The sequence below is a fragment of the Phaenicophaeus curvirostris genome, chromosome 8, assembly GCF_032191515.1.
Source record: "Phaenicophaeus curvirostris isolate KB17595 chromosome 8, BPBGC_Pcur_1.0, whole genome shotgun sequence".
Lineage (NCBI taxonomy): Eukaryota > Metazoa > Chordata > Aves > Cuculiformes > Cuculidae > Phaenicophaeus > Phaenicophaeus curvirostris.
The window spans coordinates 28,861,963-28,876,330 of NC_091399.1; the positions used below are offsets into that span (position 1 = coordinate 28,861,963).

General features: G+C 44.4%; 1 protein-coding gene across 6 annotated transcripts in view; it reads left to right on the plus strand.

Annotated features, from left to right (window-relative positions):
* Positions 1–14,368, plus strand: part of AKR1A1 (aldo-keto reductase family 1 member A1) — a 186,640-nt gene that overhangs the window by 154,030 nt on the left and 18,242 nt on the right. The window contains exons 1-2 of one of the 6 annotated variants that reach the window (XM_069862982.1): positions 5,352–5,388; positions 12,467–12,562. In XM_069862982.1, coding sequence (XP_069719083.1) covers positions 12,473–12,562 — 90 coding nt within the window. In that variant the 5' untranslated portion in view covers positions 5,352–5,388; positions 12,467–12,472. Of the gene's footprint in view, positions 1–5,351; positions 5,389–5,681; positions 5,690–7,899; positions 7,959–8,125; positions 8,145–12,217; positions 12,235–12,466; positions 12,563–14,368 lie in introns of those variants that run through there. The other 5 variants (XM_069862984.1, XM_069862983.1, XM_069862987.1 and 2 more) reach the window with 5 other exon arrangements.

Consider the following 14,368-nt stretch of genomic DNA (forward strand, 5'->3'; position numbering starts at 1 on the left):
CAAAAAAATGGGAAAAGAGGGGGAGAGAGGGCGAGCGATGGCGAGTTAAAAAAATAAGAGAGGGAGGAGAGAGGGCGAGCAAAAAAAAAAGAGAGAGAAAGGGAGAAGATAAGGCGAAGGGAAAAAAAGAGAAAGGGGGGAGATAAGGGCGAGCAAGAAGAGAAAATGCGGGGAGAGGAGCGAGCAGAAAATAGAGAGAATGGGGAGAGAGAGCAGAGCAAAAAAAAAAAGAGAAAGAGGGGAGAAAGGGCAGAGCAAAAAAAAAAAAGAGAAGGAGGGGAGAAAGGGCAGAGCAAAAACAGAGAATGAGGCGAGCAAAAAAAAAAATGAAAAAAATAAGAGGGCAGAGCAAAAGGAGAGGGAAAGGGGAGAGAGGGCAGGCAAAAAAGAGAGAATGAGGGAGAGAGGGAAGAGCAAGAAAGAAAATGGAGGAGAGGGGGAGAGCAAGAGAGAATGGAGGAGAGGGGGCAGGCGAAAAATTAGAAAGGGGGTAGGAGGGGGCAAGAGCATAAAATAAAAGGGGAGAGTGTGAGCAAATGAAGAGAATGCGGGAGAGAGGCGAGCAAAAAATACAGAGAAGGGTGGGAGAGAGGGTCGAGCACAAAAAGAAAATGGGGGAGAGGCGAGAGCAAAAAAAAAAGAGGGGGAAGAAGGCGAGCAAAAAAAAAAAAAAAACAGAGAAAGGGGGGACAGAGGGGGCGAAAGCAAAAAAATTTAAAAAAAAAAAAAAAAAAAAAAGCAAAGCACCCAAGGCCCGTGCACGCCCCCCGCCCTCACTCACCGCCGCAGCGCCGCTCGCTGCCGCCCGCCCCGCGCCGCCGCCTTTATGTGCGGCCGCTCTCGCGAGGCCCGGCCCGCCCCGCCCGGGCACCGTGACGGGGCAGAGTCGCCCCCACCCTTATCGCAGCCCCGAGCGGCGCTCCCGGGGCCGCCAGCCCGCGGGGAACGTGGCTAAAGGCTGATAATCCTCCGGACCCCGTGCCGGGAGGCGCCCTGGAAGCAGCCGGGGTGGGGGCTGTGAGGGGGAAGGAGGGATTCCGGCAAGAAGAAATTCCTCTTAGTGCCTTAATCTAGGAAAGGTTAGAAGCCGTCAGAGAGGCAGAGGGTGCACAGGATTCTGGGGGAAAATAAGAGGAGGTTGGCGTGTCGTAAAGGTGGATGGAAGTTCGCTTAATTATCCATCAAATCAAGAAGGATGTTGAGGCTCTGGAGCGAGTCCAGAGAAGAGCAACAAAGCTGGTGAGGGGGCTGGAGAACAGGCCTTATGAGGAACGGCTGAGAGAGCTGGGGGTGTTTAGCCTGGAGAAGAGGAGGCTGAGGGGAGACCTCATTGCTCTCTACAACTACCTGAAAGGAGGTTGTGGAGAGGAGGGAGCTGGGCTCTTCTCCCAAGTGACAGGGGACAGGACAAGAGGGAATGGCCTCAAGCTCCACCAGGGGAGGTTTAGGCTGAACATGAGGAAAAAATTTTCATGGAAAGGGTGATTGGGCACTGGAACAGGCTGCCCAGGGAGGGGGTTGAGTCACCTTCCCTGGAGGGGTTTAAGGCACGGGTGGATGAGGTGCTAAGGGGAATGATTTAGTGTTTGATAGCTGATAACACAGAAACAGTTCCAGTCCCTTGGAGGGGCTCAGGGCCAGGTTGGATGGTTGGACTCGATGATCCGGTGGGTCTCTTCCAACCTGGTGATTCTATGATTCTACAAACCTGATCCAGTGGGAGGTGTCCCTGCCCATGGCAGGGGGGTTGGAACTGGATGGGCTTTAAGGTCTCTTCCAACGCAAACTGTTCTATGATTCTATTAAAAGATTTGACCCTGTGCCTATCGAACGCTGTGAACACACATCGCTTTGTTAACAGGTCTGATTTAGAATCATAGAATCATAGAATAACCCGGTTGGAAGAGACCCACTGGATCATCGAGTCCAACCATCCAACCTGGCCCTGAACCCCTCCAAGGGACTGGAACTGTTTCTGTGTTATCAGCCGGGTCCTCCACCCGATTCTAACTCCCAAGGCTTCCATTGATTATTCTCCGTCAATGGGAAGACGGATCCAAGTCAGCAAACAGGCTGAAAACTAAATAAAGTCAAACCTCGGAGCTTTTGGGGAGGACGGAAACTCTTGGAAAATACAGTTACTCACTTCAAGGAGTTTTGCATCATTCTGAGAGTGAAGCGACTCTGAGGGACAATCCTTAGGAGAGAATTGTTAATCCTTGGGTCTTGTTTGGATCCAAGACTGAACTGAAGCAATGTGGTACTTTTTGAGGACCAAACCCTGAATTTAAATATAACAGCTCTATTAGATAATGAATACTAAAGGCCATAAAGGACATACCAATGAAAAAAAATGCTTCCTTTACTCAAAAGCAATAAAGGGGTTTACGCACTGAATCCCTTGTAGAGAGGAAGGTGCTGGCTGCTATACCAAATTTTTTTACTTCTTTGTTTTGCAGCTTACATTGGTGTTTCTTATACCTGCTAAAACCTGATTATAAATTGTAACAAGGAAAAACCCACAAAGGATTAACAGACTTTAAATGTTTGTGATCTGCGTCCCTGTGTAGTGTTGCTGGGTGACCGTACCCCTGTGGCAATTCACCCACGAGATTACAGCTTTCAGGACCAGACGAAATCACTCCTTAAATAATAAATGCAAAATAACAGGTATGTGTGTGCTCAGGAAAAAACTGTGCACGCAGCTTAAGGCAAGTAGTTTATCTACTGCTGTTTATATTGTTACAGCATGCTTAACCTTTTACAGAAAGAAATTTGCTACTTTCTTAATATCAATGTTGTTACGACAACTGAGGTCTATAGATTGAGACATTTCTATACCTACCCATCAACTCAGGCCAACCTGTGATCAGATAAACCCTGAAAGGTCAGGCAGTCCTAATTAAAACCCTTAAAACAATGTAGTCTTAATGCAATTGTGGCCTGTTTACCAACGGACAAAGCAGTAATTACTTTCTCATGATTTCAGGCTCCTTTAATGCTTGTTATGCTCATTTCTCACACTTTCAGAGGCATAATATACCCATTTTGCATAGCTACCGCAATACACTTTGTTCCGGGTTTGCACCTTAAGCATTACATTTCTATTCATATGTCCATGGCCTCATTATTTTTGATTAGTTTCTGAGCTAGTCTTTCCAAAGATCAGTTTCTGGAGGTTTTGGAGTGATAAATTGAGAGGGCTGCTCCTTGTTCAGTGAGCAGGTGGGTTTCTGTAGCCTTTTTCAATCTTTAGATCTAAGATGCTACTTAGATAAAGAAAAAATAAGTTCTCTCGGAAAGGGCATGTCTACCCAAACAGGTGCTGGAAGGCCAGAGTTCTCTCCGCACCTTGCTTCTCCACATTCTGTTCTTCACACAGCAGATTAACTGTGGTGTACTGCTCTGCTAAAACAGCTGCCAGACAGGATCAGCTTGTCCCTGATTAGCATGGAGCATCCAAAGCCCCGATGTAGGTCTCCTTGCACCCATCCATACAGACGTGACCAAAATAAGTTGTTTATATATTAACAAGGAGGAGCTGGCTGGCCCTGCAGTGCTGGAGCACTGAAACTATCCAAAGATAATTCGCTGTTCACCAAGGCTTGTAGTGATAGGACGGGAGGAAATGGGTATAAACTGAAGAGGGGCAGATTTAAGCTAGGAATAAGGAAGAATTTCTTTCACCACGTGAGTGGTGAGGCACTGGAACAGGTTGCCCAGGGAAGTTGTGGCTGCACCATCTCTGGAGGAGTTCAAGGCCAGGTTGGATGGGGCTTGGAACAGCCTGGTCTGGTGGGATGTGTCCCTGCCCATGGCAGGGAGAGTGGAACTCAATGATCTTTAAGGTCCCTTCCAACCCAAATTATTCTATGATTCTAAGAAAGATTTCCAGATTGGTAGCCACGCTAGCTTTTACATGTATCATTTTGATCATGGTATCTCCCATGTATCCTGGTTGGAAATAACTCCCTGATGTGAAAACCAAAACCCTTGATGCGTGTAAAAACAAAGGCAAAAAACCAGGTCTTACTTCAGAACACTACCACACATTTGGGTGTCCATGCATTTTGTTGAAAGAGAATTTGAAGATTTTATGCAAGTATATCCAAATCTTCTAAAGTAAAATGAACTTAATCGGAACAGTAGAGTGAACTGGGTTTGGGCAATGCTGGGCACGCCTCTTGAGCACATACACATCCATGCATGCCCTCTGAAGTCAGCACATTAGGACATCATCAGGCACGTTCTGTAGAGCTGATCTCTGCACACACAGAAAGCCTGTTGAATCCTGAATTTACTGTAAACACACGGTACCATCAGGGGCACAGTAAGAAGAAAATCCTGGCCACATGGGGACATTGTAGTGTAATATATGCAAAAAAGCAACTGAAAAGTCAACAACTGGCGTGTTCCCAAGCCGTGGGGCATTTATGCACAAGCAGCTGATGCACAATAGTTTTGATGAAAACAATTACATATCATTAAATATACAGTGCAGAGATTTGCTTTCCTTGTTTTGCTCAAGAGAAGACTGTGTTTCTAGGTCAAAATGTCTGGCATTACCTCTTCCTTCTCTACATATACAAATTTTGTTAATTAACAAACTTTATTACTGATGTGTGGATAATCACTGCCTTTTGATGACAAAATGCTTTAGTCTTCCTTGTGTTTTTTCTTTCACTCCCTAATACATTTTGGACAAGTACAGTTGAACTCGATGATCTCAAAGGTCTTTTCCAACCAAACGATTCTGTGGTGATTCTATGATTACCAGAGGCTGAGGTTTGTTAATCTTACTGCATTAAGATTGTGGATTTTCTGATAGATTTGCGATTGACAGGATCTCCTTAAAAATAAATCAAACCCAGCAGTGTTTCCTCACCTTTTATTCTTTCCTCTTTGCAATTGTCTTTTTCCTGTTACTTTTAATTGTCTTGTCTTGTCCTTGCACTCTTTTTCCACTTGCCTGTATTTTGCTGAAACAGGCTGCACAACAGAAAAGTCTGGGCATGTGAATGCCTGAGAGATTAATTAACCTTTGTGCCCTTAAGCCTCCTGAGCAGTTCAAGTCAGAACAGCAAGGAAAGAATCTGCAGCAGAATTATCTTTCTGGAAACAAATAACAGCCTCTGCAAAGCCCTTGTGGATACGTATTTTGCCATATTTCTTATCTGATCTTACTATTTTCAAATTCTAAATGTCTAGATATTACTTATAAAAATGGAAGCCTGTGGTAAAAGCAAAAACTGGTTATAATTTTCTTTAGTTTGTTTAAGATTAGGTGTACCTTCCTGTAAACCTAGGGGTAGTCTTCCAGGTACAGGACAAAGTCTGCTTCTGGTGAAGACTATCTGACTCCAATAGCAGGATTGTACCTACCCAGAAGTAAGCTCTCTGCTGTTATCAGTCTGCTTTAATCTTACTTTCGATCTTCTTGTGCAAATAAGGAAATGTATTCTCGTGCACCTGCAACAGAAGGAGCCTCAGTCCTCTCAGGAAGCACCGCTTCTCTCTCCACATGCACATTTTAGCACAAGAGCTGGAGCAAAGTGGGTGTGACTGGCTGTGGACTTTTCCCGGATTCCTGCTCTTTAGAGCTACACGCAACACTGAGGAAATTTTGCCTTCCTCCCAGTAAAAACAGGTTCGAGAGGCCACAACAAACAGCAGACAAGGAGGCTTTTCTGTAAGTGCATACATGTCACACAGGCTTTAGCTGTGAGGTTTGCTTGTGTCCTGTCCCCCTGTGTGATGCAGCCCATCAGATTGATGGGAATGAGAGAGTCTGGCTGCCTGGATTTCCTGATGGGAGACAAATCGAGTGTAGGAGAGAAACAAACGGGGCAGCCTTGACCAACTGTCCAGGAGCGGAGGCTGAGGGTGCAGTGGCCACAAGACCCCCCGTGCCCCGAGGGTGAGTGGGAGTGAAGTGACAGGACCTGGTTGACAGACCTAAAACAATATAGGTGACCCCTGGACGATTCATATTGCTATGTGTGCCGTTTAATCTGTATCTTCTCACATATATCAGTGGAGTTGTGCTGTGCTCTTCTTGGTGCAGAGAGTGAGAAAATGCATCAGTCATATTGTCAGCAGAATCGGGCTGTGCCAGGGGGGCAGTAAGCAGCTGTGGCCAGAGACTCTGCATTTTTGGGGTGATATAATTTGTTTATTCAATGATATAAAGGCTGGAACCTTTGCCATGGTGGTTAGAGATCCCACCTACGTGTGGACACGCTGCATAAGCCTCCCTGATCGCCAGGACAGGCTCTCCAAATCGTTGCTGGAGACAAAAAAAAAGTCTCCCCATGGACAGTGGATCTGGATGATAGTGATAGGGCATTGTTGATGAGTATTTATAAATAATTACTCTCTTGTAGTAATGATTAGACACATTGCCTTGAAAGCTGTTAACTTGTTAATCACTGCTAATAATATGTTACCTTTCTCGTTCAAACAATACCAAAAATGTCAGCAAATAAACTCTAAAGCCTCATTTTGGAGTTCTAGAAAGCACGCATCCTTTAATCAGGCCTGGGCAACACGAGAGAGGGATCTCCATCAATCGTGTGCAGCAAACAAGAGCTGGGGATGGAACGTATTTTCCATTTAAAGGCATGTGTGTAAATTTTCCCAGAAGTCTTATGCATATTCCATTACTTTCCAAGGTCTAATTTGAATGTTGTTATGAAATTCACAACAGTCAAAACTGCTAATTTGGAGCTTTGAAGCCAGCTCTGCCTGACCTCGCATTTGAGATGGGGAAAGGCTGTGAACAGAGGTGATAATAGAAATAGAAGAGGGAAAGGCTGCAGAGGTGATCACAGGTGACACATCTGCTCAGCACAGATGAGACTGAACACAAGACATTATAATCTCCAAAGAAAGAACAAAAAACACTGTTTGAAAGAAAACATGTTGTCAGCAGAAGATTGTCTTGAAAAGAATACAATTACTTAGATGAAAGTCAGCTCTGCTTTAGCTTAAATAAACAATATTCCAATTTTTGCAATGGTAACAACTTCTGGTATCAGTAATAAGTTAAGTAAAGCTTGATCTCTCGGAGTATTCATCGAATCATAGGATAGTTGGGGGTGCAAGGGACCTTAGAGCCCAGGCAGTCCCACCGCCCTGCGATGGGCACAGGCACCTTCCAAGAGACAAGAATTCGGGTTTTAATTTGGGTTTTAACTTGGATTGCCCTCTGTGCTTCGGCACCTCATGCATTCGGCACTTTGAAGCATCTTGGTTTGTATCAGAAACAGTGTGGCCAGCAGGTCCAGGGAGGTTATTCTCCCTCTGTACTCGGCACCGGTGAGACCGCTCCTCGAATCCTGTGTTCAGTTCTGGGCCCCTCACCACAAGAAGGATGTTGAGGCTCTGGAGCGAGTCCAGAGAAGAGCAACAAAGCTGGTGAGGGGGCTGGAGAACAGGCCTTATGAGGAATGGCTGAGAGAGCTGGGGGTGTTTAGCCTGGAGAAGAGGAGGCTGAGGGGAGACCTCATTGCTCTCTACAGCTACCTGAAAGGAGGGTGTGGAGAGGAGGGAGCTGGGCTCTTTTCCCAAGTGACAGGGGACAGGATGAGAGGGAATAGCCTCAAGCTCCGCCAGGGGAGGTTTAGGCTGATCATTAGGAAAAAATTTTCATGGAAAGGGTCATTGGGCACTGGCAGAGGCTGCCCAGGGAGGTGGTTGAGTCACCTTCCCTGGGGGGGTTTAAGGGACGGGTGGATGAGGTGCTGAGGGGCATGGTTTAGTGACTGACAGGAATGGTTGGACTGGATGATCCGATGGGTCTTTTCCAACCTGGCGATTCTGTGATTCTATGAAAAAGGCCGCCTGTCCGGCCGCCGGCAGCTCCCGGCGGAAGCGGAAGGGCAACGCAGAGGCGGGATAAGCAAGAAAAGAGGGGATAAAGCCGGAAAAGAGGGAGGAAAGGCGGCGTTCGGTGCCGGGTGAGTGCGGCGGCGGCGGGCGGGGCGCTGCCCTCCTGGCCGCCCCGATAACGCGGGGATGGGCGCTGCCGCCTCCACGGGAACCAGGGTTTCCCCCACCCCCGAGACAAGCCTCGGGTGCCCCTTTACGCATCGGTGTGATGCTTTATGGATGCGTTTGACGAGAAGCAGTTGCTGTCACAAAGGGTGGGATGTTTTGATTCGGGCTCAAGTTTCATCTAAGTAATCGTGCTCTTTGAAAGTCAGACAAAATGTCTCTCTGATAGCGTGTTTTCTTCTTCCAGACACTGTTCATTCTTTGGAGATGATAACGTCTTGTGTTCAGTCTCATCTGTGCCGAGCAGATGTGGTTTTTTTCTATAATTACCATTATTTGTTGCCTTTCCCTATTCTATTTCTATTATCACCTCTGTTCGCAGCCTTTCCCCATCTCAAACGCGAGGTCAGGCAGAGCTGGCTCCAAAGCTGCAACTCAGCAAGAGTTTTGACTGTTGTGAAGTCCATAATAACATTAAAATTAGGCAAAGTAGTAGAACATGCATAAGATTTCTGGGAAAATTTATCCATATGCCTGTCAGTGGGAAATACGTCCCATCCCCAGCTCTCGTCCCTGCACACATTGATGGAGAGCGCTCCTTGTGTTGCCCAGGACTAGTGAAGGATGCTTGCTTTCTAAAATTCCAAAATGAGTCCTATAGAGTTTTATTTGCCAGCATTTTCGGTATCAGCAAGAGACTCCTCACTTCGGGTTTAAAAATGGGCAGCTTCCCTGCTTAGTGCTGCTCCCTCCCAGCCAGGCTGCTCTTTGAGTTCCTCTGAGCGCTGCTCTGTTATGAAATGTGGCAATGGGAGAGGTGAGAATTATTAAGCTAAACCCACATCTTCCTTGTCCAGAATTAGTTTGCTTCCATGTTTATTTTAGCCTTTGCCTTTCTAAAAAGAGGCTTCCAGCTCTTTAATGAACTAAATAATGATAGTTAGCAGACACTGTACTTCTCTAACCTACTTCATCTCCTCATTAGGGGAAGAAGCTGAGTGGAAAGTATTAATTAGTGTATTTTCTTCTAGTGTTTCTAGTTCTGGTGTGTTTCCATTGTTCCAGAAGCTGTAGTTCTGCTCTCTCTGCAACGTTAATACACAACGGTGTTAAATGGAGCCAGGTGGTTCTTAGAAAATGTGCTGATGCTGGTTATTGATTAAACGTGTACCTTGTCTTCTGGACTGAAGTATTACACTTAAGGTGATTGTGCAACATGGTTGTGTAAAGGATATGGTTGTGTTATAAGCCAATGCAAAAAAAGAAGGCTAAGTCTTTGGTTGCATTGCATGGTGTAAGAAGATACTTTATTTAGGCAGCTGAATTTGGGTAAAAATTACATACTTGCATGTAGGTGACTACGAAATTACTGTGCAAATTAAGAATAGAATACTGTTGTTATTGTCATTCTTCCTTCTCTGACTCCTTACCCAAAAAAATAGGTGAATACCCACCCACAGTTTGTTTCAACGACGATTGCCATCAGCTTTAACATCTGGACTTAATGCATCGCAGTGCAAATTCAGAGCTACTAGTTTGTGTTTAACTGCAGTTTTGCACCAGGAGGTGCTGGTCTGTTATAGTCCTGATAAGAAAGGCACTCAGGCTCTGTAAAGTATCATCTCAACAGCTATTTGTTAGAGCCAAACGTATAAAGAGGATAAACTTATTAAGAGCCAAACCTATAGAGAAAGTTTCAACCCCAGTGATGGGGGGGGGTTGGAACTATAGGATCATTAAAGTCCCTTCCAACCCAAACCATTCTGATTCTATGATAGCATTGATAATCTTATTTCCCGTCTGGTGCTGTGAATCCTGAGTTGTGTGTTGTTGAACAGACCTGCAATTCACACGCAGTGTGTTGTGCAGACCATCTCCATAGAGAGGGTTTCCCTGTTTCAGTTACTTGAGCTGTTAGGGACTTTCTTACAAGGAAACAACTCTATTCATCCTTTCTGCTGTCAAACAGAAAGGATGCTCCCATGAGAACACCCTGCTTTTTTAGATAAAGGCAAGGACACGTAGCTGGTGTAATCGCAGGTGCCACGTGGGAGCTGCCTGCAGACTCCCGTTACAGCTGAGCTATCCTGCAGCTGTGGGTTGTGTGTCCCCCAGCACAAGCCTGAAGGCCACTCTGTGCTTGAAGCTTGGACCTGCTCAGCTGGTTAACTGCTGGGTAGATCACTGGCTCCTGGGTGTACAGTGACCTTCAGATCAGGATCACTCCAACTACTGTGATGTCTTTCTGTAAAACAAGTTTGCTGCTTGGCGTCTGCTGTAAATCTAAAAAAAAATATGGGTTGAGAAGCTAAGCAAGAAATCGAAAATACAAACTTGCTGTGTGAAAACATCCCTCAGCTGGGACTTTATTGTCTAAGGAAAATGATAACAACATGGAGAAAGCAGAGCTATGTTGGAATACTGTGCTGTGTGACTGCTGTGCTTTGAAAACGTCCCTTCCTCCTACACAGGCAGCTGTTTGTCCGGCATTGTTGCTGCCACTCTTGGTTTCGTCTTTTTTTTTAAAACAGATAGCATTAATGAGTTTGGACACAGCTGAACTTGGGAAGTAACTTCCTCAGCTCCTGCTGAAATCAGCCAGCAAGCTCTGGAGCTCATCCTGGATGTGGTTTCTTTTTAACAGTTTGACCGGAAATGCAGATTGTGAGGATGTTGGGGCACACTGTAAAACCCTCCTTTTTGATAAAAAGCTTTGCTACTGTGAGCATATTGCCGTTTGCAGCTGCTATAAAGCCAGCAAAGGTAATGAAAGATCCTGCTGGACGTTTGTTCTGTTGAATTTCACAGGGAAAATGATTGGATATCACAGCACGAAGCATGAGACAGAAGCTCAAACTTAAAGTGACAACTGACTTGGCCTAATCTTTTTTAATTCTTCCTTTAGTAACAGGAGAATGCTGCTTGTCTGTGAATTTGTGCTAAATCAAGTGTCTTACACTTTCTACAACAGCAATGCTAGCTACTGGATTCTAATTGTCTGTGAAGTGCATAGAATCATAGAATCATAGAATAACCAGGTTGGAAGAGACCCACCGGATCATCGAGTCCAACCGTTTCTATCAAAACAGATATATAGTATATAAAAAAACAGATATCTAGTATAGCATGCTATACTAGAGTTGAGCTCTCAAATTCCCATCAGAGCCCACATGAAGATTTTGAGCACTATGGGAAGAAGGAGTCTTTCAGCTCTTTAATATATATAATAGTGTTTCTTTCTGAATGAGCAGGGCGACAGAAGAGGAGGAACACAAAATTATTTTGTGATTCAAAGCACATAAATGTGTAAGAACCTGCTGCGCCTTAGCTCATTTTGCATATAGCTAGTTCTATGTCAGAATGATGAAAAATACTTATATATGCAACAATCTTGTGCTTTGTGTACAGAGGTGTTATTTCCTAGGGTCCACCCTTTAAAGTGTCTTCATTTTGTCCTCTCTGCTAGCCCTGGCTTCACATCAAAGAGGAGGTTTTGGTGTCCTCTGATTCGGTAGTGTTTGCCTGTTGCAGGTATAGAACAATTTTTAAACAATGTTGTAAAGGAACCCAAAATGTTTCTGGTTTTCTTAGCAATGCCAGGCAGTTTTGATAATGAGCTGTAGTTCAGCTCTGAGTTGGCGAAAACTGGGATTCAGGGGTGACAAAGCACATACCTGATGGGACGGATCCTCCAGTGGTGATGTTCTTCAGAGTACTGTTTTATTATTTTTGGGTTTGTTTTGTTTTTTCTTTTCCTGGGCTGTGCCTCCATATTCCCTTTTATATCTTTCATATATCACTTTGATGTGGGCTTTTACCATTCACTCTTAATCAACCCCCTGCTTATATCAGGTCTTCAAACCTTAACCTGGACCAGCTGTTTCTGATAAAGTTTATCCCCAGCAGCAGCAGTAACTAGAGCCTGGTTTCAGAGCCAGCTGGTAGAATAGAAGGACTTGGTGCAAAAGTTGTATGGAGTAACTGTACACTAAGGACAATTCTCTCTCTCTCCCTTTTGCCTCATCGATGCTTACTGCTGAATATTTCTCTTCTTAAAGCATGGGCTTCTCTGTTAATTTTATGTTATTGCAGGATGCTTCTATTTTTACTTCTGATCTCTGAGAAATCTTAACCCTGTGCATTGTAAATGAGAAGGGAGAATAAGAAGGAAGAGGAGAAAAAACACTTCTTTTCGAGTCTTTCCAGGGTGGCTATTATTCTCCTTCATACCAATAAAAAGTAGAGTCATAGAATCACCAAGTTGGACAAGACCCACTGGATCATCGAGTCTAACCATTCCTATCAATCACTAAACCATGCCCCTTAGCACCTCAAGAAGAACCTACTTCATCTGTGTTCTGGAATCATGACAATGTCTATGATTTTATTTATTTATTTTTGCATAGAAAAGGCAAATTGTTGCAACTTACTGAATTGCTGCAAAACTCAGTTTGTTCTTGTTGTTCTTTAGGTGAAAATGTCTGCAGCATGCGACTTTGTTGTGCTTCGCACTGGGCAGAAGATGCCGCTTATAGGACTGGGAACTTGGAAAAGCGAACGTGGCCAAGTAAGCAGAGAACAACACAATAAGGGGCTCTCAACTAGGATTTGTTTGTGCACCTTTTTTTGAAGGTTCTAAATCTGGGGCCTGGATCCTTCGCTAGAATGGTTTTAGTCTTAGGTCTGCAGAAGTTGGTCAAATGTAGGCATGTATTTCCATTACTAAAGCCTGGTGGAGCAAAAGGAGCAACAGAAGATGCCTTGGGGCTTGTTAACCCCGGCCTTGGGCAGTGGTGCTCTGGGAGATAAATTAGAAAGAGACCAACGAGTGGGGTGGGACAGGGTAAACGTTATAGCTATAATATGGTGCCCAACTCTTCTGCTGGTAAATCCTCAGGCTGCCAGTTTGACCAGACATCCATCTGGCTTGGGCAGGTGACTCAGCTGAAAGCATTCTTTTGGGAGGCAAGAACGACGGTTGTTCTTGTCATAAGTCCCATTCCAGCAGTCAGCCTGTGTTCAGCAGGAAAAAAAAAGAACTTGTTTGGGTCATACTGCTTTTAGACTAAGAGGACTAATACATCGTTAGGCATTCAGTCTGCTTCTGAATGCAGTGAACTGGCAAACACCACACTTGGAAACAATTCTGTGTGTTACTACAAGCTGTCTATGGGAATGTTTGCATGCTGTGGGCTGTGCCTCCCATCGTAATACTTCTCCCCTCTTCTATCTTTTTCTTTTCTGTTTCATTTATTTCAGTGACAAATTTCTGTGGGCAGAGGTTGCCTTTCAGGGCAAGTATGTGCCGTGTCCACCAGGGGTGTCCTCTTGCTTGGCAGAGTTCTTTTTTTGTTGTTCTTAATGTTGTTTTTAATGCCTTTTATGTTAGCTTCATGATGGGTTTTGGAGTATGTCGGATGACATTGTGCTCCTGACTGAGAGAGAAAATGAAAACCCTTCTCGGGATGCCCCATTGTGCTATTAGCTCGTGCCAGCTAGATGAAAAGGTGGGAAACAAGCTATAAAAATTGAATCTATTCAGAGCCTTTTTATTGTTGGGCTTCCTGCCCAAACAACCATCAGGACAGTGGATTTGTTGGGAATAGAAGCTGTGCTAATGTGGAAGCTGAGCTGCTGTGAGGGCTCAGTCAACCTCTTAAATGAGGACAAGCATCGATGTTCAGCTCTGCCACTTGAAACATCAACTGACCGCTGAACGAAGTTCATTAATGTGCAGGAACTTAATGGATGAATTTCTGTGCACCCAAACCAGTTTAATATGCGTTGCCCTGAAACAAATGTCTGAAACAGCAAACAATCTGAATGCATTGTTTTGTGCACTAACTGTTCTAGAAAAGTGTGGTCTTATAAAACAACCTGGAAAGATCCTGCTTGTGCATAATTTAAACCTAATTCAGATGGATTTTGCCATAGTAAGCAGCACTGCTAGCAGCTGAACCCCACAGGGGATCCAAAAATCTTCTCTGGGGTCCTATGGAGGTCAGTGGAAGTCGCTTCTGTGGAATATTTGCTGTCTTCAAAGACTTGCTCCTAGGTCATTTTCACTGCAAGACAGAGTTACAGAAATTGCTGCTATTCTTTTCCTATGGAATTAATAAATTCATGTTTAACACTTTTCAAAATGATTTGCATCATTTGTATCTTTTAGATGGAGATTTATGAAATTCAGAAGCACACCAGTGACTTGGCGGTGTCCAAATGATTTACCCTTAAAAGGACATGATGTAGTTCAGGAAGAATAATTGTAATTGTGAGTTAAAGACTAAGGGCCAAAAACCTGGAGAAGCAGAAGAATAATAATTATATTTGATCTAGTTGTTTCCCAACAAGAAAACATTTATCAAAAGCTGTT